The 27,734-nt window shown below is 38.6% G+C and overlaps 1 protein-coding gene across 1 annotated transcript in view; it reads left to right on the top strand.

The window, feature by feature from the left end:
- The window catches only part of LOC126252543 (ATP-dependent translocase ABCB1-like), a 305,981-nt gene extending 301,165 nt beyond the window's left edge, over positions 1-4,816 (top strand). The window contains exons 23-25 of the mRNA XM_049953441.1: positions 3,636-3,842; positions 3,948-4,094; positions 4,586-4,816. Coding sequence (XP_049809398.1) covers positions 3,636-3,842; positions 3,948-4,094; positions 4,586-4,780 — 549 coding nt within the window. The 3' untranslated portion in view covers positions 4,781-4,816. The remainder of the gene's footprint in view (positions 1-3,635; positions 3,843-3,947; positions 4,095-4,585) is intronic.
- The last annotated feature ends 22,918 nt before the right edge of the window (positions 4,817-27,734 follow it).

Below are 27,734 nucleotides of genomic sequence, written 5' to 3'. Positions count from 1 at the left end.
AATTGTTTACTGTATGTCATCTATCTTTGTCTTTCTGTTTAGCACACGTATGGAGGGAACGTAGTGGCGGAACGTTCCTAAACACGAGACTTTATTCCCATGTGCTGGCTAAATTGGTGAATTGTACACTGGATAGAACTACGATAGCATGCTGGGCAGTAGTGCCACCGAATTTCTTATGTGAAATCTCTTAAGGTTGTTCTAAATAAAGCGAACATTATTAACTTTTATTTCTCAACATAGTTACCCTGCCGACGTACACATTGCTCCCTGTGAGTGACCAGTTTGTTGATACTGTCAATGTGAGATGTTTGACTTCGTTGATGGAAACACAGTCTCACCTCTGCTTGCACTGCTTCATCAGTGAAGTCCTCAAAGATCTTTAAGTTTTGGGAACAGGTGAAAGTCGTATGGGTCCGAGTCGGGACTGTGTGGAGGACAATTGATGACAATGAATCCAAGGTATCTGATTATTGCTGATACAGCACTCGTGTATGGTCTGGCATTATCATGCTGAAGGAGATGGTGCACCATGTCTGGACGAACTCGTAGAGTTCCAAACTGATTACAGTAGCCAGTTCCTCAAGCAGCGTTACATACCGCCATGTTACAAGCTACGATTCGGAGCCCTCTAGCGGCGGAGGACTGCATATTTGTAGACATGAAGAATGAAGATGTAGAACTTTGATAACGTTTGTTCTATTTAAAAAGCCTTAAGAGTTTTGACATAAAATATTCAGAGGCATTTCGTTTCAGCACGTCCTCCTCAAAGTAGTATCAAAATGATTCATACGATTCTTCTATTTGAATGAAAATAAAAACTTCTGATCATTTTTAACTTACGCATCGAATCTAAAAGTTTAGCTTGGCGCCAGTTGTAAGTAGACGGTTCGTATTGTTGCCGATCAGTGTCTCCCTCGTGTAAATATACGTATCTCGCTTTCTCGCACAGTCGTCGAGTTGACACAGCGATATCGCAGTTTCTTTTTTTTTAAGTTTTGCATTGTCTGTTTCAATAGATACAATTCATTTACAGCTGTGTGACATTTATAAACACTGGACGCTGCATAATAACCCGGAGAAAGGCAACGTTAAGCGATCACCACCAGAAACGTCTCTGGAGCATTAACTTGGATTCACCACCGCCTCTACGTCTTATTTGCTGACTACGAAAAAAACTTAGCTCACTTTCTGGAATGCGGGGCTTGTAAATGTATTTGGAATTTTGTAAGTGCAAAGAAAGTTTTCTGAAATGTGTGAATCTGTGTAGGTAAGAGTATCATGTAGAAAAACTATCCTGCTTCTAACGTGCTCATCTTCAAAGATTAATAGAGAAGGAAACGAAACAGAATCTCCTCGAAATATATGCACCATCTACGCAGACAATCCCAGTGCCTAGCTGTTTCGTTTCAAACAAGGTGATTTTCAAGTGCGCGGTATGTGAAATTCTTCTGGACATTAAAATCCGTGATGATGCATGTGAATTTATACGAGAACTAGGAGACGAAAAGTCATGTGCAGTACACTGTAGTTAGTGTTTTCATTCTGTTGTGAAGATTTAATCGTTATTAAACGTGTGCGGCACGCATTAAGTAAAAATCAAAAACATAACTGGTTGGTCAGTTTTGAATCTTTGCTCGCTTCTCGCCAGTTAACTCGTTGACAACATGGACGAGTCCTACCCAAAACTATTACCGTAGCAAAGGAACACTAATCTTATGTCACAGATCAGAACTGGAAGAAACTGTTAAGCTCTAATGCTGAAGAAACATCGTGTACATAACTTCCCTCTCATTCTAGAAATACATCGTTATCGAGCATATGGAATGAAAAAGATTTCTTGTACTAAAATTGGTACCCCAATTGTGTTGCTAACAGAGTCCAAATAGCTCAGACGCTGTAACTGAAGAAAGACATGAGATGAGAGTTTACAAAATGCCGATGAGTACAATAAGTTCCACCGCCAAGTAGAATAATCAGTGTTACAAAACGCCGTATGCAGTCAAATGTGAATCTGACGCTACAGCAAATAACACAGTTTTCTTTATACATTTCCATCAGGTCTACACTGTAGCCTACAACTTTGAAACTCAGATGGTGGTGTTTTTCTTAGGTTTCGAGTCTGTTCAACCTAGCTAGATAGCAGAGGCCATTGCTCAAACATAAATATATCAATGGTCCATCCATGGAAGCGGTCCATTGATGGCAAAATTACCCTAATTTAAAGATGATGGTATTGTAAGATGGTCTGAAAGAATATGAAGCGTCATTGTTTTAGAAATAATAATATAACAAAATTTAGCCTAGGGCGTTTCTTACAGTTTATATACACAGGATTTGAGTTCAACAAAAGACGACTATTCGGGTATTTTAATTTGTTTTTAAATGGTAGATACGATTACATTCATTCTAGAAGACCCTTTGCTCATGTATAAATGTTGGAATCTTAGCTGAAAGAAAGAGAAGTCATTGTTCAGATACAGTAGTAATTTGAGTGTGGGTGCAAGCGACCAACAATAACATCGAAAAGAGTTTCTCCCGTCAGTTGCGAAGTGCGTTCTATAATTCGATTTTTGTATGCAGAAGGATCTTCAGCAGCGTAAACTCATCAGAAGACTTGCCTAGCTTATGGGCCTACCGTAACGAGTGAAGGAAAGGGTGAGAAGTGGCAGAGAGTCTCTAATTGGCCGTACAAATATGCTCGACGACGAGCCGAGTGGCACGGCTAGCATCCAACCAATGAAATCGCAGAACAGATGGACCAAAAAGGGGTTCTTATCGATGATGGACGACTAGTCCTCATATGTGAATTTCCTCATGTTGGACCTACCACCATTTACTCTATTGTCACAGGAAAGTTCCCAGATAGCTAATTTTTGCCATGGTGGTTACCCCAAATGCTTAGTTGTCGACATGCTTAGAGATAGAATTCTTTGGATTGGTTTCCGGGAGCTTGGATCAACAAATACAAATGTGTACAACAAAACTGTTGCCCAACTGAGACATTCCATTCAAAATCGACAGTGCTGGAGACGGACATCCGGGACAGTTCTCTATAACATGCCACATTCAGACTCCACTGCCTGTTCCAAGAATAAAATTTAGCAATTGAGGTGAGACTTCATACTCAATGTCTATCACTTCTTCTTTCACTTGAAACAATTGCTTGGTGGACAATCGTAGAACAATGTGGAGGAACTCAAGGCTGTCATCATCAAATGTTTTCCCATGTGGGGAGCTTCTACGCAGAGGAATTGAGAAGCTAGTGCATTATTACGAAAAGTGCTTAGAACAGAACGGATCTTAAGTGGAAAAGTGACATAAGTTTGAGGGAAACCAAACCCGCTTTTCCTAGAGGGTATACTTATTCCTATGAGCAGACGGTTCTTAGTTCTCGAATACGTCTTGTGCTTTCCACTCATTACTCAAATAACAAACATTTGTACTAAATAAAAATATTATGCACTTAGCCATAGTGTGAACAGAAATATAAAATTAAAAGCTGTTTCCTTGGATGGTTGATTTCCTTGGATGGCTGATAACTTCAAAATAATTTCTTCCAAGCGTGTTTCAAGACACGAAAATCAACAATACATTTCCTTTCTATGTAACATCAAAATCCGTTTTGTTTCCAGGCCCTGGACAAACACGACGTGTCTCAAGTTAAAATGGCTGCACTGCGGTCTCAACTGGGTCTCGTTCAGCAGGAACCAGTTCTGTTTGACAGAACTATTTCGGAAAACATTGCTTATGGTGACAACAGTCGCGATGTTTCCATGGATGAAATCATCGAAGTGGCGAAGAAAGCTAATATCCACAAATTCATTACAGCTTTGCCACAGGTATCAGCGACTCTGTATAATTGGAGAGAACTTGCAGTAAATTATTAAAGCTTTTTGTAACTCTGTCTCTTCTGTATTAATTTTAATTTTAATTTTTTGACATAGGGATACGAAACACGCATGGGTGAGAAAGGCACGCAGCTCAGTGGAGGTCAGAAACAAAGGGTAGCAATTGCAAGGGCTTTGGTTCGAAATCCACGTGTGCTTTTACTGGATGAAGCAACGTCAGCTCTGGACACGGAGAGTGAAAAGGTATATGATATATATTTCATTATTTCCCTTCATAACTCTCTTCGTTAATGCATGTGTTGTCCAAATAATGGTCCCGTTTCTTAGCTTGGCTTTCAGTAAGTGCATTCGTTTCTTTCATGATAGCTAACGACCTTCTTTTGAGTGATTTAATTTTCAGTTTCCGTAAATGTTTTTCCTCTCATATTAAATGGTGTTTTCAGTTTTCTTTTAGTCAACTTTGTTACCTGAAAAGTTGTGTATCTGCCTTAGTCTGCTGGATTTATTTTCTTTTAATTTTTTCACGTTGTGACGCAGTCACGAAAAAGTTACCAGCAATCCAGAAAAATATTTGCTATATTGTACTTACAGCATTGAACCACAATGTTGATTTGTAATCGGATAATTTATTTCAGTCAGTAATGACCATCTTTAGATCTTAGTAATTAATTTTTACCTTTGGCTGAGTGTACGTAACAATCGTAAAATTAATATTTACCTTTTAATTTTTTCAGATTGTTCAAGAGGCACTAGATAAGGCGAAAGAGGGTCGGACTTGCATAACAATTGCCCACAGACTCTCTACAATTCAGGACGCTGATCTCATTTGCGTGATCAGTCACGGAAAGGTTGCTGAAATAGGAAAGCACGCAGAACTGTTAGCTAAACGTGGCATCTACTACAAACTTCATAATCTGCAGAGTACTTAGTATTCTCGTTTTAAAATATGTTACCTTACATGAAGGAAGTGCAATCTCAAGAAACTACAACTGGTAAATAACTGTGATCATTTTACTTGCTATTGGTTTCATTGGAAACGTGTATAGCACTTAATCACATAATACACTGCCTGACAAAAACTGAAGTACCGAGAATTGGAGGAGAAAATGAAATGAAACTCCACAGGATGAGAGAGTATGGGTTGTTATGTAATTACAGAAACTGAGGCTGATTTACAAAGACCTTTGCATTATGATCCCACTTAACAGTATAACACTGCAGTCCCTCCCTCCCCCTCTCTTCGCCCTTCCGCTTCTGGCCATGATGGAGGCGCTGATTCGCTTGGGAAGGGTCTCACAAAGCCGTTTTATCCTCTCATGGGGAAAGCTGGACCACAGCCTTGTAACTTAACCTTGATACAGCTGGATACTGGCACTGAGACGGAGCATACGTGCGGTCAGTTCCCCCACAGAATTGAGGGACTTGCTGACCGCGGGAGTGTCCCAGTATTACACACACACTCAGCATTACACGTGCCATGAGTGGACGAGCATTGTCCTGTTGACGTAAAGCACCGCGATGTTGTCACATGAGAATTAACACATGAGAACGCATGATGTACGATTCTGACTTCAGAGGTCCCTCAATCACCACCAGCCATAACCTGACCTCACACCCGATGGATTCCCACACCATGACTCCAGAAGTAACACGGCCGTGCCTTTCCAGAATGTTGGCACAATGGAAGCTCTCCCCAGGTCGCCGAAATACTAGTCGATAATGGTCATCCGAGGTAGTGCAGCACTGGGATCCATCACTGAACACTATGCGACACCAATGCCTCCCGGCCACAGCAACACTCCACAGATGGCGCTTCGCGTTGTGGTGCAGCCCACGTATTGGACGGTGAGTTCCCAGTCCTCTGCCGCTGATCTCCTGTCAGAATGTCAGGACAGGAACAATTGCCTGAAGTAAAAAAATCTAATAATCCTGGGTTCTAAACTGCCTACATTAAAACTTGTAAGCACTTCTTCATCTTCGTTACTGTCAAACGCTTCTATTCTGTCAAGCAAGTGTTCATAGCTTTTAAGGTATGATGGTTATTAGACAAATTTTTCTTGTTTTGGTCCGCCAGTACCGAAGATGAAGAATAAGTGTTCATAGTTCTTAAGATACGCATTTTAGAGCCCATTTTTACTAGAAATTTGGCTTCGAATGGTCGCTCCTGTCATATTTATGAATATTGACCATTCCCCATGGACACCCAGTATACTCTGCCAGGTCAGGTAGCAACAGCAACGACGTACAACACCAATGCACTGTGGCGACCATTCTATCTCTTACAGAAAATATACAAGTCTTACTTATTTACATACCCTGTGTACCTGTACGAAGTTACACTGACATCTGCCCACGTCTTCTGGGTACTTCATTTCTTCTTTGTCAGGTGGTGTACTAGACCAGTGCATACATACATGAAAGGACTGAGTACTTAGTGTGATATTTACCATTAAAGCTGTGTACTTTCTTATTTTTGAGAACATTTATTTTTATTATAGCCGATATATTTGTTACGGAAGGTTTCGGCAGCTTCATTGATATTTTTAAAAATTGTGTAACATTTATTTTCCAGTGGTAGCTGCATTTTTTAGGGATTCCATGCCTCAATGGGATAAAAGGGACCCTCATAGGATTACTTTGTTCTCTCCCTGTCTGTCTTGCTGTCGGTCCGACTGTTAAAAACACTTTTTCTCAAGAACAGGTAGACGTATCAGGATTAAATATAAGTCACACACTGAAATCTGTGGTCTCTTAATGGTCTAAAAAAAGCTATAGTTTCCAAGTCAATCAAGCCAAAATATACTGCCATTTATGTCACATATTTTGATACTCGCAAACTTCCACACAAAATATATTTGTTTGCATGCCCATCATCTGCAGATGCTGTTAAATAAATTATTATTGATTTCTCCATCTTAAGCTTACTGACATTAATTAAAGAGAATTTTACACCAGACGGTTTTCGCTTTTATTTATAAAGCTTCTTCTGTGGTCATTCCTCAAACATGAATACCAATGTTTCCACATTTTTCTTTATTTTAGATTAAAAACAGTATTTTGTCTTTAAAGTTGGCGTGCAATTTATGCAAGGTGTGTCTGCCTCTTGTTCACATATTTTGGAAATCACTGCTTCTTCCCTATCGGTTAGCGGAGGTTGATGGGGGAAGAACATTCGTTACTGCCAAGGATATATATGTAACAAATTTTCTACTGACATTAACCTTCGCTAACCAAGAGAGAAGAAGCAGTGGTTTCCAAACTATGTGAACAAGAGACAAAAACATCATTAGTAAATTCAAGCCAACTTTATGAATAAAATACTGTTTTTAATCTGAAACGATCAAGAATGTAGAAACATAAGTATACATATTTGCAGATTGACCACAGAAGACGCATTATAAGAGCGAAAAGTACCCATTGTAAAATTCTCTTTAATTAATTGCAGTAAATGTAAGACAATGAAACCAATAATAGGTGATCACTCATCAAAATCTATATTGCAGCTCCAGTTCACCTAGAATCATGAAATTTTATAAGCGAGAAGCTTTCACAGTACAAGTAAAGAGAAACGTCTGAAAATAGGTAATTTTTTATTATAGCACATGAAAGAATTTTTTGCCGTTTGTTATCTGAGTGTCTGTCTGTTCGTGTCTTAAAACACCTTTTTCTCAGGAAAGGATTTAAGTTTCGAGTTGATATTATTGTCATATGATCTATGGCTCCTTGGTGGTATAAATAACTAAAACTTCTAAGTCAAAATCATCAAAAGATACGACGGTGTATTCGCATATTGTGATACTTGCAAACACACTCATCAAAACTTACGGGGTACTCCTCGTTGACAAAAAACTCATAAAATAGTTAATATGTAACTATATCACCAGATATAAATATCTTGTTTGTAATTTTTTATACGACTTCAGACATAATTCCCTGGCATTCCCTGGACCGATACCTTGACAGCATCAGTGTTGACAACGGGCAAAAATTGTCGAGTTTCTCGACTATTGGGATGAAAGAACTGTCTATACACATGACAAGGTTTGTGCAGAACCCTCAGTGCTCAAGTCCTACTCGCACTTAGGCATTTTTTTTCTTTTTTTTTCTTTACAGTATTATCTAAAGACATGGAAACTAGTTATACTCTAAAAATATGCAACTGGTACTGGAAAATAAACATCACATACACATACTCTTAAACAAATTTTTATTAATAGCATTGACATGTGTAATGTAAAACCATGTTCCTTCTAAATGCCAAAAATATGTGTTAGATTGTGTAATATTTTGTATTGTAATTAATGTACTGACAGTATTGACACTTTTATAGAACATATTTGAGAATGTTATCATTTTCCAGAGTTCTGATGAATTAATAAGAGGTGATGAGTCTCTTACTGTGGGTGACAAGAAGGGTTAATTTTGACATCTGTGTTGACTCTGTTCAATGAGTGTAAACTGTGTGGTGTACTTACCTGATGAGTCTGGTTGACAGATAATGTTAATTCGATTTACACAAAGGAAGTACAAGTTTCAGAAATCTCATTTCAACAATGAAATCAACTTAAACTGAATGACTATAATGTCTGTCATACAGTGCTCATGAAACCATACTTCCAGTGTAGCTTGTCTTGTATGTGGTAGAAAACAATGTTCCTCACTTTTTAATCTTAGTACATTTTCTGTCGTTCTGTAACTGTGGAAATGATTATATTGACTTTTTATTTATGTGTAAAAAATTTCAGTGTTCTACTAATGATTTCTATGAGAGATGTAAAAAATTTCATCACTGTGATCTTTCGGTTAGTAAGATCTCATTCCACTTAAATGGACCTATAGATATTATTGTGAATACTTGCAGCCATTTTCCCTCAGCTGATACTCAATTACACTTTGTCATATACAGAAGAAAAAAATTCTGTCTTTTGCAACTGAATGTTTAATTTGTGTGTACCAAACTTGATTCACATATTCATGATAGGCATCTTTAGTGGTCTATAATATAAATAAAATTGATTAATTATACACATTTTGGTAGAAGATTTGTAGTGAGTCTTCAAATATCATTTAATTTATCTAACTATTTACAAATATATGTTTTTTACACTTATATTCACTTTTGCATCCTTGTCATGTAGCCACATGTTCTTCTGTTTGTGCTAGATGTGCATAGTGAAGGTTGCTTCACATTGGTTGATTACATTTAAATATATCACAGCACATAACCTTTACTGTTGCACACTGCACATGGTCCTGCTCACATGCTGTATTTCTGACTGAGGGATCACCAGAGCTATGGAGGGTAAGGGTTGAGTGTGGTGTGTGTTTGTGTATGTGTGTGTGTGTGTGTGTGTGTGTGTGTGTGTGTGTGTGTGTGTGTGTGTGTGTGTATGTGTGTATGTGTGTGTGTGTGTGTGTGTGTTTGTGTGTGTGTGAAATCTTTGTGTGTTATTATTTTCATATTTTTTATTTTATTATGTATTATATAGAAATTACTAACATCTTAACAAAATAAAAAAAATTCTCTTCTTATAAATATGAATTTTTGAATTTTGAAGATAATACTGATGGCCAAAGGTTCACCAAGATTTAGGAGATCAATAAAATATTTAAGCACTAATAATTAGATCACTTCTTAGTTTTATTATTGTAAAGAGAGACAATATTTGTACTGAATTATTTATTTCAGCTAATCTTATATTTCAGTGTAGAACAACACATTGTTCAGAAAAATTTACAGAGACTTACATTACACATAACTATGTCCCTAATATATGTTCTATTAGTTTCTTGCTTGAATGGATGTGAAGCTGTAACTTCACACATTTGTAGAGCTGTCTTTTGTTAACATTTCCAGAATGTGATGTATAATCAAAGCATCTGCCTGATTCATGTATTCTGATGTTAATATGGTCAAATACATCACTTTTGTCCTATATGGTGCTTTTTAAGACAGTTTATATCTATGAATATTGTGTGTAAATGTATATTTTTACTTGTACTTAAAGTATAAAATATATTTTTGTACACCATTCACTTTGTCCCTTTCTTTCATTACACTATCTCAAGGAAATTGACAAAGTTTTTTAACTCTAATAGTTTAGAAAAACGTGAAAACCTTCTGTAAGAAGTTACTACCAAACCAGTAATTGTTAAACAGGTTAGTTAAATACATTGGTGCCAAAATTAAATAGACAAACCGCTATTTCTCCGTCTTGTGTCTAACACATGATATAATCATACAGACTGTCAACTAGATGTCCGTATGATTGTGTTCTGTACGGAAGTGACATTCTGATTAACAGTAAACCATGGCAATGATGACGTCAGGGCACCTATGAAACAACGTAGTGTTGCCATGTAGATCTGCATCCACAGTCGCTATGTACACAGTCACAAATGGTTTAGTGTGGCACAGAGAAGATGCCTATCAGCCTCTCTGTGGTGAAAGGCCAGAAAAAGAAAGGAAGCAGGACAGTCACAAACTGATGTGGGCCGATGGCTTAGTGTGAATCATTCTGGTGTTTCTCGGATGTGGCGACAGTGTATACAGATCGAAGTTGTATCCCAAAGACCAAGGCCGAACCGACCATGTGTGATTTCTGAATTGAGGCCCATTATTTGGCTTTTAACAGCATTACAGTATCCCCTTAATATTGCAAGACAACTGGCAGGTGAGCTCACAGCATCGAAGCAAATGGTGTGCAGAGGCTGTGGCAGAGTGATCTTTATTGTAGGAGAGCTGCTGTATGTCTACCTTTGATGCGTCTTCACAGGAGGTAACATCTAGAGTGGAATGATCAGCATGCCAGATGGGCGGCCAAACAGTGGGACAATATTGTTTTCACAGATGAGTCCTGATTTAGTCTGGAGAGCGGTTCTCAAGGCATTCGTATCTGGAGGGAATGTGGAAGACGATTTTGGGACTCAGACGTTGTGGAAAGAGACCGATATTGGGGAGGGTCTCTAATGGTGTGACAGGGGTTATAATGACTGCTCCAACCCATCTTCATGAAACTGTACACGTGATTTGGCAAGGTTTAATTGCTGTCAGGTATCGTGACGAGATCCTCGGACCTCTTTTGCGGTTGTTGCGAAATGCTGCGGGCCCAGTTTTCGTACTGATGGACGATAATTCTCGACCTAATAGAACATGGATGGCTGATGTTTTCTTGGAAACGGAACACATTACATCCATCGGGTGGCGTGCTCGCTCCCCTATTTGAATTCCATTGCGCATGTCTGTAATGCATTAGGGAGATGGCTTGCATCACTTCAGCATCCACCAACAACTCTGCAAGACTGCGAAAAGCTCTGCAGGAAGAATGGGCATTATTGCCTCAACACGAGACTGATGACGTAATTCATAGCATGTCCCGTCGTGTCAGGCATGTATTGCTGCAACAAATGGTCACACCACATACTGAGTACATTAACCAGTTGTCAGAATGTGCATGCAAATCCCTTCAGTTAGAAGAAAGGAAGAACATTTTTGTCTACCATTATGCATATTGCAGTTGTTTATGTTCTGCATTCATTACATTGTTTCTACCTCACTATCACTTGTTCATACTGTTTTGTGGCAAAATAAAAGCAACCATGTAAAATTTCCAATTGTTGTTTTAATTTTGGACACCACTGTATGTTATGCAAACAGATAAAAATCATAAGACTTTAGCAATACTCAGTTAAACCTTTATTCTCTGTGAACAATATTTACTGCTATTTACGTCATTACTATTTGTGTTTCTATTTATTCAAAACGTCTCGAAAATAATGTTAAGAATCGTTCACAATAGAAAGGAGGTTTAGACTGTGACCATAACATGTGAACGACAGAAACCGAATATTTAACCAGCTGGGACGCTTATCAGCCAATGGCGCCCTATTTCTGTTCATGTGGTAAATAATGACTTGAGGACGTTTGATGAAGCTGTCTTCTCTCGTCAGAACACCATCTGCAGCCCTACTGTAGCAGTCTGTGGTTCCTGTTGATTATCTCAGTAGGTGGGACTATACCAGGCAGGGCCTACATCTCAACAGGAAAGGGAAGGGGAAACTGGCTGGGGTAATAGCAGGAAATTTAAGGGGGGAGGCACTGCCATGAATGGTAATATACCAGTGGTTACAGGTGTTGGAGCAGCACCTTTTTTAGGATTGGTAAGACAGAAAGATGTCAAGCTCTACGAGAGGTCAGGATTGAAACAAATCTTCAGTTTAGGAAAGAAATTAAACAGCACAATTCTAGCACATTGGATCACCAATCACAGCTATCAATTATAAATTTTCACCAATCACCAGAAATTTTATCTCCACCAAGTTGTATCTCAGTCCTAGGTAATTGCATTGATGAATTAAAGTCATCCAACCCAGTTGACATAATCTGCCTCTCTGAACACCGTGTGACCACTGGTATAGGAACTAGGCCTACGCACAATGAGAAACTCAGACAGGAGAGTTCTGCAAATGTTAGAATAAGGAAAGGTTCTCATAAAAGTATAATTAAAAATACTGTAAGTATATTTCATCAAAATATTGGGAGTTTAAAGAATAAAGTAGATGAGCTTCTGGTTTGTTTAGAAGATTTAGAAGCTGAGAATGAAATAGATATACTATGCCTGTCTGAGCATCACATTGTTACTGATATGGATAAGGTAAATGTAAGTGGATATAAGCTCTCTGCACATGTAATGAGAGAAAATATGGAGAAAGGAGGAGTTGCCATATATGTCAAAAGTTATCATTGTGCAAAAAGTATAGAAACAAAAACGTTTTGTGTAGAGAAACATATAGAAGCATGTGCCTGTGAGCTTAAATTAAATAAAGGCACATTTATAATTGTAACTGTATATAGGTCCCCATCAGGAAATTTTCAACTATTTCTGAAAAATTTGGACTCCTTGTTGTGCTATCTGTCAGACAGGGGGAAGCAAATTATTATTTGTGGGGACTTCAATGTAGATTCTCTGAAAGAGGGTAATAGGAGAAATGACCTTGAAGTATTACTCGGTTCTTTCAATTTGACACCTGTTATTGATTTTCCTACTCGGGTGGTTAAGGATAGCAGCTCACTGATAGATAACTTCTTTATAGACCAAGATAAGTTTAACCAGATAAATGCTCAGCCTGTTGAGAATGGTCTTTCTGATCATGGTGCACAGCTAGTTACAATATATGACATAGCTCCATTCAGCAATACTAAACAGTCCTCAAAAGTAGTACGTTCGTAGTATGTTCAGTCAACGATTTAACAATTGCAAATTTCAGGGAAAGCCTACAGCAGTTAGACTGGGATGAGGTGTACCGTGAACCTGATGACAATTTAAAATATAATTTATTTCATGACATTTTTGTAAATGCATTTGAAAACTGCTTCCCCAAGAAAATAGTTAAATATACTCGTAAGAAACCTTGTAACAAACCATGGCTCACTAAGGGTATAAAAATATCTAGTAACCGGAAAAGGGAAATGTATCTGACAGCAAGAAAGAGTAGTGACCCAGAAACTATCAAAAATTATAAAAACTACTGTGTTATATTAAGAAAAGTTATTAAAAAATCCAGGAGTTTGTGTATCATGTCTGAAATCAGCAACTCTGATAATAAAATTAAAACAATTTGGAATATTATTAAAAGAGAAACAGGTCAACCAAGAGCAGAGGAAGACAGTATTACCATCAAATTGAATGAAAACTTTACGAACAAAAAGTCAGAAGTTGAAAATATTTTTAATAATCATTTTCTAAATGTTGTGGATATAGTAGGATCCAGGTGTTCATTAGAAGATGCTAGGCTGTTAATGGAAGAGGCCATACCTATGCAATTTGATACAATTGAAATCTCACCCACTTCTCCCTCTGAAATTAGGAAAATAATAAACTTGCTTAAAAGCAAAAACTCACATGGAATTGATGGCATTTCCAGCAAAATACTAAAAGCTTGTTCTCAACAGATAAGTAAGATTCTCAGCCACCTGTGTAATAGCTCTCTGGAACAGGGCATTTTCCCTGATAGACTGAAATATGCTATTGTTATACCTTTGCATAAAAAGGGGGATAGAGCTGATGTCAACAATTACCGTCCAATCTCCCTTCTAACAGCTTTATCCAAAATTTTTGAGAAAGTAATGTATTCAAGAGTAGCTTCACATATCTGTAAAAATGAAGTACTAACAAAATGTCAGTTTGGTTTCCAGAAAGGTTTTTCAACAGAAAATGCCATATATGCTTTCACCAGTCAAATTTTGAATGATCTGAATAACCGAACACCACCCATTGGGATTTTTTGTGATCTCTCAAAGGCTTTTGATTGTGTAAATCATGAAATTCTGCTAGACAAGCTCAAGTATTGTGGCATGAGTGGGACAGTGCACAAATGGTTTAATTCGTACCTAACTGGAAGAGTGCAGAAAGTAGAAATAAGTAGTTCTCGTAACATGCAAATATCAGCACATTCCTCAAACTGGAGAACTATCAAGAATGGGGTTCCACAAGGGTCAGTCTTGGGTCCTTTGTTGTTCTTATTATATATTAATTACTTGCCATTCTATATTCATGAAGAGGCAAAGTTAGTTCTCTTTGCTGATGATACAAGTATAGTAATCACACCTGAAAAACAAGAATTAACTGATGAAATTGTCAATACTTTCTTTCAGAAAATTACTAAGTGGTTCCTTGTAAACGGACTCTCACTGAATTTTGATAAGACACAGTACATACAGTTCCGTACAGTGAATGATATGACGCCATTAATAAATATAGACCTTAATCAGAAGCATATAGCTAAGGTAGAATATTGCAAATTTTTAGGTGTGTCCATTGATGAGAGATTAAATTGGAAGAAACACATTGATGATTTGCTGAAACGTTTGAGTTCAGCTACTTATGCAATAAGGGTCATTGCAAATTTTGGTGATAAACATCTTAGTAAATTAGCTTACTACGCCTATTTTCACTCATTGCTTTCATATGGCATCATATTTTTTGGGGTAATTCATCACTGAGGAATAAAGTATTTATTGCACAAAAGCGTGTAATCAGAATAATAGCTGGAGTCCACCCAAGATCATCCTGCAGACATTTATTTAAGGATCTAGGGATATTCACAGTAGCTTCTCAGTATATATACTCTCTTATGAAATTTGTTATTAACAACCAAACCCAATTCAAAAGTAATAGCAGTGTGCATAACTACAATACTAGGAGAAAGGATGATCTTCACTATTCAAGATTAAATCTAACTTTGGCACAGAAAGGGGTGAATTATACTGGCACTAAAGTCTTTGGTCACTTACCAAATAGTATCAAAAGTCTGACAGATAACCAACAAGTATTTAAGAAGAAATTAAAAGAATATCTGAATGACAACTCCTTCTACTCCATAGAGGAATTTTTAGATATAAATTAAGAAAAAAAACAAAAAAATATTTTAAAAAATTAAAAAAATAAAAATTAAAAATAAAGAAAAACAAAAAACACAATAAAATAAAGTTGTTATATTAACTTAAGTATGTTGTTAAATTAACCTAATTATGTCATGTATTGGAAAATTCGACTCGTTCCACATCATTACGAAATATCGTATTCATGATCCATGGAACTAGTATTAATCTAATCTAATCTAATCTAATCTAATCTGCAAGTGATATGACAGATTGAGTGCAGCAGTTCAGTGGTGTCAATGGTGTCAATGTATTGTATTATGGTTCTGATCATTTATGTTTATGTGTTCTGAGTAAATACTGTTTTAGTGCTTTTCTTGTGATGAAAATAATCAATATTGTCTTCAGATTTAGGGCATTTCTCACACTGGACGAGCCCATAGATCCTAGTTCTGAGCAGAATAGTGATGTTTTTGTTATGTGACACTGACCAGCTTAGTGGATTTTATGATACTGCAGTGCCTGTTGTGATGAAGGAAGTTGGGATAACATTACTTACCCTCTTGTTTTGCCATTTGCCTTTTTAAATTCGTTTTTGTTAAAATTTTAACTAATTACCAGTAAGACGTGAATATAATTTGCGATTTCATAAAAGAGAAAGATTTGCCCACAGATTTAAAGAATATAACACCAGATCTAATTTTGTGCTTAGTTTTAGGTATTTAATTGATTTTCTAATTTATTTCAACTATTCCTAGTTAGTATTTTTTGTTGTAGGGTACAATCAGCAATTGTTTCGTAACTTAAATTCTATTGTTGACGTATAAACAAATATAAATTCTGTACTAATTATAACATTTGGGAGACGAAACAATAGCATTCTTAAAGGATCTATTTGGCTCTATTCGAAAACATATAGCAAAACCAACGCTTCATTAATTCCAAAGTTATTAACAGTTTTGTCAAAAGTATTGTTTATATAATTATATATGTTAATTTCATTACTTAAACAAATAATTCTGCCTAAACCTTGTAGTAGAAGAAACTGCTAAAGAGACGGAATTTTTCGAAGTATTCAGTTAATTTAATGAGTTAAGTTTTAATTGTAATTTCTGTAAATTTAACTTCGAATAATGTGCATTTTCAGTACCAATTATTGTGATGATGTATAAGGGCCCGATTTTTGGTCACAAAAAAGTCAGTCCACGGCCGAGTTTCAGATGAGGAACCTCTGTTGGTTACAACACTGTCCAAATTACAAACCCCATTTTTCAGCCAGTGTAGCAACGCAGTTGTCGACATCGAGGACAACAAACGAAGAAATAAAATAAAGCAGGCGGAACCGCTACACTATGTTGTTCAGAAATACAACGCAATGTTCCTTTAGAAATGCATACATGTTTGAAGGAACATGGTATCGTACTTTTTCATGCATGTCCGAGGAAACATTGCATCGTATTTCTGAACAAAACAGGCGCTGTAACACCGAGCAAACGACTTTTAATTAAAATGTCTGCCCTATAGGGGAATATACGTAATGAATGTGTGAGAGCAGATTACCGACATACAGTTGACGATATATGGAAGTTTGGGTCTAGCTATGAGTCGTGCTCGGATGGCTCAATGGTAAGGCGACCGCTCGTGATAAGCGGGAAAACCAGGTTCTAATCCCACGAAGTTTCGTTGTCGTCATTTCATACAGCTGATGGTACTCCACATTCGCGACTGCGAAACCATCTCATATATCAATGGGTTTTGTTACAAAATTCACGAGACTGAGACCACAAGAGGGACTAGTAGGCTGACTAATGACAGTTTCTGTGGCTTCAGGCGATCAACGTGCCCGGGTAAGAGATTTTTCTACCAAAGTGCACCCATTCAGGGACGTTCAGACTTGACTTTCTCCGTGTTCTTGTTAATTTTGTAGTCTTACCCCCATATTCAAGTAATATTACACCATTCAGCCATTCACCAAAAACGTTATAATGTTATGCTCACATTGAAGATTTTGGGAGAACTGTCCAAAACTTCTAGTAGCCGATTTGAAATAACACTCTAACGATCTAAATGTTAATGTGCTTTCCACAGGAGCAATTAAAACTTGTTTGCAAAAGAAAATTCATAAAACATTGTCTGAATGACAGTATGATACTGCAAGAGGGCTGATACCTAACAAGCGGATTAAAAAGTAGTGTCACAAAAAAAGTTATCATCATTAAAAATGTTAATTGAAGATAAGGATACCGCTAAATATCACTCATGTTTCACAGTGAGGAATTCCGTGTGTAAGGTTGTTGAGAATCTGTACTGGCAGTGGCTCGTATTCCTCAAGAAAATCTGTGGTGAGGCCAAGAAGAAGGTTCAGCTGAGGTGCTTCAGTTCTCCTAATGCAATCATCTGTTCTGTAGGTCTCAGCTGCCAAGACCCCGATACCTACTCAGTGCTGTGTATATCTGACATTTTTGTTCACACCACATTCTAAAGCGAGCCAACGAAGCTATTTTGTGGAGACTACTTAGACGGAATCACAGAAAACTTGGAACACTTTTCCCACCACGACTGGGACAGGATAACTGTCGATTAAGACTTGCAGGTGGTTCACACGAAAGATCCTTTGCCTTCAAGACGTTAGTCAGGGCAGAGCTCGATACACAACAGGCGATTCGATCATTGCATCACAGGCAAGCCAGAAATTCTTAAAAGAAAAATGCAAAGGTATAATTTAGATATCATAGCGGTCAGTGAAGTGAAAAGGGAAAAAAATATAAGGATTCCTGGTCAGATGAGTATAGCAACAGCAACATAAAATGGCATAATGAGCGAAGTCGTTTTGAATAGGTAAGTAGGGCAGAGAGTGAGTCACAGTGAAAAGTTCAGTGATAGAGTCGTTCTCATCAGAATCGACAGCAAACACCGACAATGATAATTCAGGTGTACGTGCAGACAAAGGAAGGTGAAGATGAAGAGACAGAGAAAGTATATGAGGGAATTGAACGTGTATTTCTGTATGTAAAGGGAGATGAGAATGCAATGGCTATGGGGGATTGGAATACGGTTGTAGGGGAAGCAGTTGAAGAAAAGGTAACTGGACAATATGGGCTTGGTGAAAGGAATGAGAGAGGAGAAAGACTGAGTTACGCAATAAATTACAGGTAGTAATAGCGAATGCTCTGTTCAAGAATCACAAGAAGAGGAGGTATACTTGGAAAAGGCCAGGAGATACGAGAACATTTCAGACAGATTACATCATCATCAGGCAGAGATCCCGAAATCAGATACTGGATTGTAAGGCGTACCCAGGAGCAGATATAGACTCAGATCACAATTTACTAATGATGAAGGGCAGGAAGAAGTTTAAGAGATCAGTCAGGAAAGCTCTATGTGCAAAGAAGTGAGACGCGACAGTACTAGGGAATAAAGAGGTGCGCTTGAAGGTCTCTAAGGCTCTAGACGCTACGATCAGGAATACCTTAGCAGACAGTTTAGTTGAAGATGAATGGACATCTCTATAAAGGGCAATCACAGAAGCTGCAAAGAAGGTAACTGCAAAGAAACCTTGGGTAACACAAGAAATACTTCGGTTGATCGATGAAAGAAGAAAGTACAAAAATTTTCAGGGAAATTCAGAAATACAGAGATAGAAGTCACTTATGAATGATATAAATAGAAAGCGCAGGGGAGCTTAACCCAAATGGCTGAATGAAAAATGTTAAGAAATCGAAAAAGAAATGATTATGGAAATAAATGACCCAGCATACAGAAAAGTAAAAAAAAAACTTTCGGTGAAATTTAAAGCAAGGGTTGCAACATTACGAGTAAAACGGGAACTACACTATTAAATGCAGAGTAGAGAGCTGATAGGTGTAAATAGTACATTTAAGGTCTCTAAGAGAGGAAGGCTCGTATGATGATGTGATAGAAGAGACAATAGTCAATATAGAAGATATATGGGATCCAGTATTAGAATCAGAACTTGAAATATCTTTGGAGGATTTACGACCAGATAAGGCAGAAGCAATAGATAAAATTCCATCGGAATTTCGAAATTGATTGGGGAAAGTGGCAACAGAAAGACCATTCAATTTGATATGTAGCGATTACCATCAGACTTTCGGAAAAACATCGCCCACCCAATTCCGAAGACTGCATTAGCTGACAAATGCGAGAATTATCGCACAGTCTACTTAACAGCGCATACATCCAAGGTGATGAAAACAATATTATACACAAGAATGGAAAAGAAAATGGAGAGTGTGTTGGATGACGATCAGTTTGGCTTCAAGAAAAGTAAGGGCACCAGAGAGGCAGTTCTAACGTTGGGGCTGATATTGGTAGGAAGACTGAAGAAAACTCAAGACGCTATCATAGGATTTGTCGTCTGGCAGATCCATTCGTCAGTGTCAGATAGTGCAAGAAGTTCTAAATTCAAAATGGAGGTAATCTATAGGGATACACGGATAATACAGAGCCAAGAGGGGAAAAATAGGAGTGGAAGACCAAGAACGAAGTGCTCAGATTAAAAAAAAAAGCAATGACGGAAGTAAAAGAAAGACTCAAGTGTGGGATTAAAATTGAAGGTGAAAGGAATCCCGTGAAAGCACACTGTGTTTAAGTAACTAGTGGCGAATGGATATTCGAGGAATATGTATCAGCCATCTAAGATTAATTACAGCGTGCAAGAAGGCTCTTATTTAGCTAGCTTTAATGGAACGGGAAGATACCTTAATATGTTGTGCAGTCGTAAGTTCCCTCTGTCATACGCTTTACTCTGGTTTGCCTATTGTGTGTCCATACGAGAGTTTTTTCATGTCTTCCACTATTATTTCAGCACCAGTTCTGCTGTTAAGTATGTCTCTATTCTCGTATGTGCTACTCTTCATTGTGTTCATCGTAGTTTTGTTTATCTCCAGCCAAATATTGTACTGAACAGGGTCTCCACATCATTAGAGAGGCCTTACAGGTATTGCTTCTTTCGGCACGAAGGACTAGGTCAAATGGAAACCTCAGCATTGTTATTTCTTCTCTTTGCAATCCCATACTTTTAACGACAAAATGTTTCACTTCAGTTATTGTTTCTTCGCCGTACAACTGTAGTGATAAGCTCCAGCCTTGCCGCAGATCATTACATGAACGTTTGTTTCTTTGCCTATTTAAATTACTCGCACTTGGTTTTTTTGTAGATTATCGTCTCTATTTTAACAACACTCACCAGAGGGCTGCTAATGCATTGTTCCTCCTTTCACTGCCGAAGGCTCAATCTAGGACAGTTGGTTCCCAACCTTTCTGAGACCATTACCCCTGAGGGCAGTCAGATAGTAGCTAGTAATCCCTTCCCGCCCGTCCCCAACCATCAACATGAGCTCCTTACTAAGCTTAAAAACGCATAGGAATTTTTTTGAATGCTTGTATTTTTAAACTGATATTTAGTTTTTACCCTTACTTACTTCTCGGTTCTACAACCCTTGAAGAGCCTTGACCTGTATCACAATATCCTGCCATTCTATCCGCTCCATGGCTTTCCGTCTCTATACTCCGACACCCAGATTTTTCATGTCTTCTTCAATTCCGTCCACCCATGTCTTTCAGGGACGTCCCTTCCATTGTTTTCCTCTGGCCTCCAGGCTAAGTAGAATCTAGCTTCCACCTCGCTGCCGATGTCATATGTCTCTGTGATGATCGATCGAAGGTACATGAAGTCTCTCATCATTTCAAACTACTTGTAGGCTGTCCTGAGATTTGGTAAGTTTCGATGGATGGTCAGTACCGTATATTTGGTCTTTACGACGTGACTACCAGGCCAAGATCCCTTGTACCTCCCTCTAGTTGTTGATAGGCATCAGCTAGCATAGAAGTGTTTCGTGCTAGTAGTGCCACATCGACTGCGTATACTAGTTACTGCAGTGAACGATTAAAAATGGTTGCTCCTCTATTTAACTTTATCTGGCTTACGACCTCTTCTACGAAGAGGTTCAATAGCAGTGAGGAGATATTATCACCCTGTCTCAGTTCTTTCTTTACTTCCATTTCTCTGTAGATTTCGCCATGTAATTTTTCTTTACAGTTAGTTTCACTGAGGGTCATCAAAGTAAGGTTAACGAGCTTCTTAGGTATTCCAGCCTCTTCCATTACATTCCGCAATGCCACTCTTGAGGTCCTACCATAGTCTTCTCTAAAGTCGATATCAAGCTGTGTACGTTTGCTTGATGTTCATAACATTTTTCAAGTAGTATGGGCAATGTGAATATGACTTAGCCTGTTGACCTACTTCTAAAGCCACTTTCATAGTCTTCAAGTCTCTCTTGGGGAGTACGCCCCCTAATTAGGATCTTAGAGAATACTTTATATGTAGTATTTAGTAGGGAGATTAATCGATAGATCTGACAGTTTAAGTTATGTCCTTTTCCATGTATGGGGCACATTATAGCCGTTTTCCACTCCACAGATACGCTCTTCTCCTGCCAGATGCTCAGTATTACTTTATGTATTGCTTTCCATGGTGTTTCTCCACCATGTCTGAAAAATTCCGCCTGGATATAATGGTCTCCAGCTTCCTTATTGTGTTTTAAAGTCTTAATAGCTTCTATCGCTTTTCCACTGTGGGTTCTAGTGTTAAGACCTCTGGACCCATTTAAAGTTGTTTCCACTAGTTCTTCTCGTTCTAATTCTACTGCTGGTTTCAGTTGCTCTGCTTCCAAGAGTTACTGAACACAGAAGTGGAAGGATTAGAACGAGTATTTTTTTTTTTTTTACTCTCTGCTATCGAATCCCCTTTATTACCCTATAGATATATGTTCGTGCTTCCTCAATCATTTAGTACATTTCACGTATTTGCTTCTCTTCTCCTAGCTGTTCAATTACTTTTATTTTTTTTCTTCCGACTGCAAACCCTCTTAGCTACAAGGCGTTACACATTACAGTGATTCAGATTTGCTCTCGTTCTTCTCTGAAACAATTTCATACCTGGTACGTTACGCTCCTCAATTTTCCTCATACATTGGTTTTCAAACCAACCCACCTTCCTTTGAGTCCGTACGTGCCCCAAAATCTCGCCAGCTGCCCAGAGGATTGCAGTCTTACATCGTTTACACATTATTTCTGTATGTTAATTTGACGTGTCAGTATCATTCTTTATCCCCTCTTCTATTTCCGTATGAATTACTCAGAAGTGGGATCCTTTGCCTATACTTAATTCTCACTAGACAATGGTTTGAACCACAGCCAGCTCCACGCTGGCTCCTAACATTCATTATGTTCGATCCGTGTCTTCTATATGATTTCTAGTTTCCCCATCTGCCGACATCCACGTTCGTTTGGGTGCCCTTTTGTGTGGGAAACATGTACTACCGACAGTCATGTTTTTACTTATAGCAAAATCTACAATCCTAAGTCCATTGTCATTTGATATTTCTTTGTAGGCTATGTCTTTCTATAGTTGGCTGAAGGGCCTTTTCCTATTTTTGCATTCAAGTCTCCTATTAACATATTAACATCATGTCTGGGAGCTTGATCGTATGACTCCTCTACCTTGCTATAAAACTCTTCCTTCTGTTCATCAGCCTCCTGTGTGAGCGCATGTACATTGTAGAAGAGAGTGAAATTTCACGAGTCCATTGTCACTTCCCTTCCACCTAATTTCTTGGAGAGCCAATATTTTTATACCATAGTTGTTTACTTGCGTTAGTAGCTGATGTAGGGCTCCAGCTTGGTATGGACTTTGCACATTCCCTGTTCCTACAAACTTATCTCTTATCCTTTCTTAGTTTGCTGGAGTTGGTGTCAAAATATCTAAACAGCTTATTTCTTTGTTAGCATTCGCAACAGTTAATTGTTACAGGGGAAGATTGTTAATCTTCTACCCAACCATTTGGTCGGTTGCCTCTTACGTCTCGCCGGTTAGCATGTTCCATTTTTAAGGAAGCCCGTAGCCTTTGTATATCCCTCTCCTCACTGCAAGGCAGTAGTTGATGAATGGAGGCTCATCAGCCCTTCTTCGAAGCCATTGAGCCTGATTCCTGCTGGTTTTCGTACACTCGAAGTATTTTATTTCGCTGGTACCCTCCATTTCTAGAGAATGTTCCCCTATCCACCACCGGTGGGGGGAGGGGGGGGGGGCGCCCAGTTGGGGACCAGAAATTCCACATAGGACTTAGTTTTTTATGTGCCTTATTAAACCGCAAACTAATGAGTGAACGTGACAGTTAGTGCTGCTTGTTTCCAAAAACAGCCAGGCCTGCTAGTCTAGCAGGAAAGCATGTGCTCAGAATCAGAGAGGTTGCAGGACCATATCCCAGTCTGACCATGAAGATTTTCAGTCTGCCTTTAATCCAATTACCACCTGTTAACTAATTGAGGAGTAACTTGGAACAATTCATGGTTCGGATTTTACATTATAGCTCTGTTGGCTAACTGTGGTCGGTTAGGGGCACACAAGTCGAGTAAGTGGGCTCCAATTGATAAAAAACTTGCACCCGGCCGTTGGCCCACACGAAAATATTATGATATTCTTTCCAGTAACCGTTTTTATAGAATTATGAAGCAGTTCATCCATATTTGCAACCAACCAAGCAAAATGCGTATGCTATGGTTACCATTTGTAAATCACTCTATTGCCGGACTTCTTATTTCTGAAATGGCATTGCGTTGTGTCTGCTCACTGTCACTAATAATATTTATAACAGTAATACTGTGTGGGACCTACAGCCATTAGATAGATATTGTTGTGTTGTCAACCAGAGTTTTTGCTCTATTGCGGGAATAATTCGGGGCAGGCATTTTCATGAGCTCTTTTAGCATACATGATACTCATGACTGAATTTTACTACCATACATTTATTGTATAAAGTAACTGTGTACTGCATGAAGTATGCAAATGAGTTGTTGTTCATACATTCGTTTCAGAAACTGCAATCTCCACCACATTGTGTCAACTCCAACATTAATATTAGAAATAAAAAGTATAGTGGTTCGTACGTTATGCAATCAGCATCACAGTCTTACAAAATAGTTATAATAGCAGTGATCCTACTCTAAAAAAATTAGTTTCGTGACAGAAAGACAATTGAACCCCTTTCTTCTTACCTCTCACAAAATTACCCGCAGGTTGGGAACCAATGATGTAGCAACATAGAAGTTTGTTTGATATTCTGATTTATCTTTATTGCTTCATTAAAAATTGAAGAAAAAGCGCAGTTTTCTTCTTCTGAACTCAAACTGAGGTCTGACGATTTCATCTAAAAGTTTTCTTTCTGGTATTCTGGGTACTGTGATGAGCCAGTCATATCAACTCTGTGCAGTTACTCATCATGGTCATTGTCAGTCGTTGCCCACAAACTTTGAACCAACCGCTCTGTCGCCTGTCCATTTACGCGGTGCTTGCGAGCCGAGAAGAGAGCGCTCTTTCTCACTTGAGGAGTGGACAACGGAGCACCAGAGATGGGACAGATGAGTTTATTGCTGCAGAAATTACATCTTGACGGTGGATGGCTCTCTTCGTCTGGGCCAAGTAAACAGTAAAGATGCAGTGGACAGCTGTGGTATGCAGTGGGTCTCCATATGGAAGGGCATGTGGATTGTGTACGAGTTATTCCTCGGGCCTTGTTCTGTATCTTTCGACTGTTCCACCTATCGGGTCACTAGGGAGCGCACTGAACGGCCTTGTTTTCGTAGGAGAGCTCCCACATTATTCTGTAAGCGTTTCGGAAACGATGCCGCACGCTTCTAGCGAGCTGAGGCGGTGTTGTCAGTTCTCGCGCCAACCAATCAAAAGCAAGATGCTGCAGATCTGCGCATGCCCAGTGCAGCACACACAGTGCCATGTACCTGGAGCAGCTAACAACCAACACAGGCACGCTTTCTTCACAGTAGAGTACTTAGCACTACTCAATTTTCGCTGACCATGTGTTTCCATGCATCCATAATAACTATAAGGTATTTGACTGTGCTCGGGAAATTCTTATAACTGCTGTATTATGTCATTTTGTTCTCATTCACATTGGCATATTATTTGAGATTTTACATTAGGAATGGCGTGTAGTAGCATACTGTACAAATACATCCATAAAAACACCTGAAAAATTGTTTAAGAGAGTTTCAAAGAATAAGAAGATGCATAGAATGTGGTTGTAACTCACTCCTAGAAATCAAAATGATGAAGTAGTCTCCTTCCCTATATGATAAATAAATGCTTTGGGTCTTAAAACCAAAATTTAAAAAATGCGTGCGGCTAGTCCCGGCGGAGGTTCGAGTCCTCCCTCGGGCATAGGTGTGTGTGTGTGTGTTTGTCCTTACGATACTTTAGGTTAAGTAATGTGTAAGCTTAGGGACTGATGACCTTAGCAGTTAAGTCCCATAAGATTTCACACACATTTGAACATTTTTTTTTTAAAATGCCTGTTCGAGAGAGTGTGGGGAGTGCAGCTATTGAAGTTACTTGTAGTTTATAAGGCACATTTGATGAATCAAAATGTTTCATACATGGTGATACAGTTTAAAAATATTATGGCTGGGATCCTTCAACTCTGCCTGCTGTAGTTAAGATTTCGATTGCAGATAAATACTTGTAACAAGCTAGAGTGTAAAAATAATTGCTCCTAGTTTCATTCGCAATAATTTAATTTATGCTCTATTTAATTTATGCTCTTAGATTCCTGTCTAACCACACACTCGGAAATCGCTAAATGTTCGGAAAAAATGGTGAACTATTTGTGACAAGAAAAAATATGAATGTCACTGTCGGTTGTTTCATGCACAACAGTTTCATTTGTAGCAATTTAATCTTTAATTTTTTTCAAACATACAGAAGTCACAAGTTCAAGATGCTCATTACTAAGAAAGCGCGGTCTTTCATGTAAATAACTACGAATATTGCAGGAAAATACTTAACTTTCACGAAAGCGAAGTCTAAGGATGTGTTATAATCACGAAGTGGGAAAAAAGAAAGAATTGTATCTAGTGGTACGAAAACCTACGAACTTTAGCATTACGATTTCTTGCCTTGGTCATTTCTTTTAGTTTTATTTATTTATTTTTTATTTTGCCCTGGGTAGTATAAAACGTATTCCAAAAAAGGTAGGAAAATGCCATTCCCACTTTTGCCCTAAGAAAAAGAACAAACCACTACTTCAGGCATTCGTCCCTATCTAATCCTACTCCCAGTACGAATAACCTGGAGCTATGAGGGGGCGAGAAAGGATGAAACGAATGAAACCGCAGGAGAGCCACGAAAATTAAACATAATTAGTTTTTTATTCGTTTTCTTTTATTTTTTATTTACTTTTATTTTTGGTTTTATATGATCCCCTTGAGTAGAGGGTCTTGTGTCAGCCAGCATGTATGAACTTCTCTTCCTGTTGAGTGGGTGCAAATTCTGTTATATGTTCTGTTCAGTTTGAGTAGGTTCAGATCAGTGTTCAGCTTCTCATGGCTTGGACGTTCCAGCTGCGAGGTGCGTCATTAATTGTGTTCCCTGAGAAATTGGAGAAGTATTGCTGATAGCGTGGCTTGTGTGTAAGGACTAAGTGTCTTTCGTTGAGATAATTCCAATATCCTAGCACTGGCTTATGCCCCGAATTAAAAAACAGTTCGTGTGGCCATGGTTCCCGTTCACAGAGTGAGTTTTAGTGGTGGGGTAAAAAGTCACCCCCGGGAATGAAAGTATGTGGTTATCGATCTAATGGAATTTTTGGCGTGTAAGAAACGCCAAAATATGCCGCACAAGTGGCCAGACATTGGACGCCGGACCACAGTGGAACCGGTGGTCGTCTGTGTCGTCTACTCCACAGTGGGTGCAGAGGGGCAAATCGACTAGATGGATACAATGCAGTCGATGTCGGTTGACGTGTTTGCCGTTCGCTGTGATATACCACGCTGGTAGGACATCAGATTCGTGAAAGCGGGCATGGATCGCTTTCCATATGTGCCGCCCCATATACTGAGGATATTTAATTTCGATTGGGTTGGACGTCTTCAGCGTTGTAACACTTTGTAAACTGTTTTCATTTGAAACAAACATGTATGTGGGTAAGACTGGTAGACATAACTGAAGTCCAGGAAAATCGCTGGTTGCGGGATGGAGGATGGGATGGTCGACACCAAAACGGGGGTGGGCAAAGAGACTGGAACAGTAGTCCAGTCGGCCCATGTATGAGTCCCACCCCACGATAGTCACATGGGAATGCAAGGGAGTCATACTGCACTTAGAATAACATCTCTGATCAGACGAAGGAGCCCAATGCCATCAACAGACGTCAGGCCAGGAGAGTTAGGACCAGCAGTACCTGAGCCATTTGTGGTACTTGGGAGGCACGATAGATGTTCATATACTGAGCGCGCTGGATAATGTCGAAGGCTCATAGCTGGTGATGTGCGAGGCTAGCTCTGATGGTCTGTAACAAATGACTACCGTTAATAGCAGCTGAGCGACAGAGATTGGATTTGAATTCAGTTCGAAGGCTAAGGGCATCCTCCCCAATGAGCAAGACCTTGGTTTTGGACACACTGAGGGA

Source organism: Schistocerca nitens, chromosome 4, assembly GCF_023898315.1.
Source record: "Schistocerca nitens isolate TAMUIC-IGC-003100 chromosome 4, iqSchNite1.1, whole genome shotgun sequence".
NCBI lineage: Eukaryota > Metazoa > Arthropoda > Insecta > Orthoptera > Acrididae > Schistocerca > Schistocerca nitens.
This window is presented reverse-complemented; position numbering and strand designations above follow the sequence as displayed.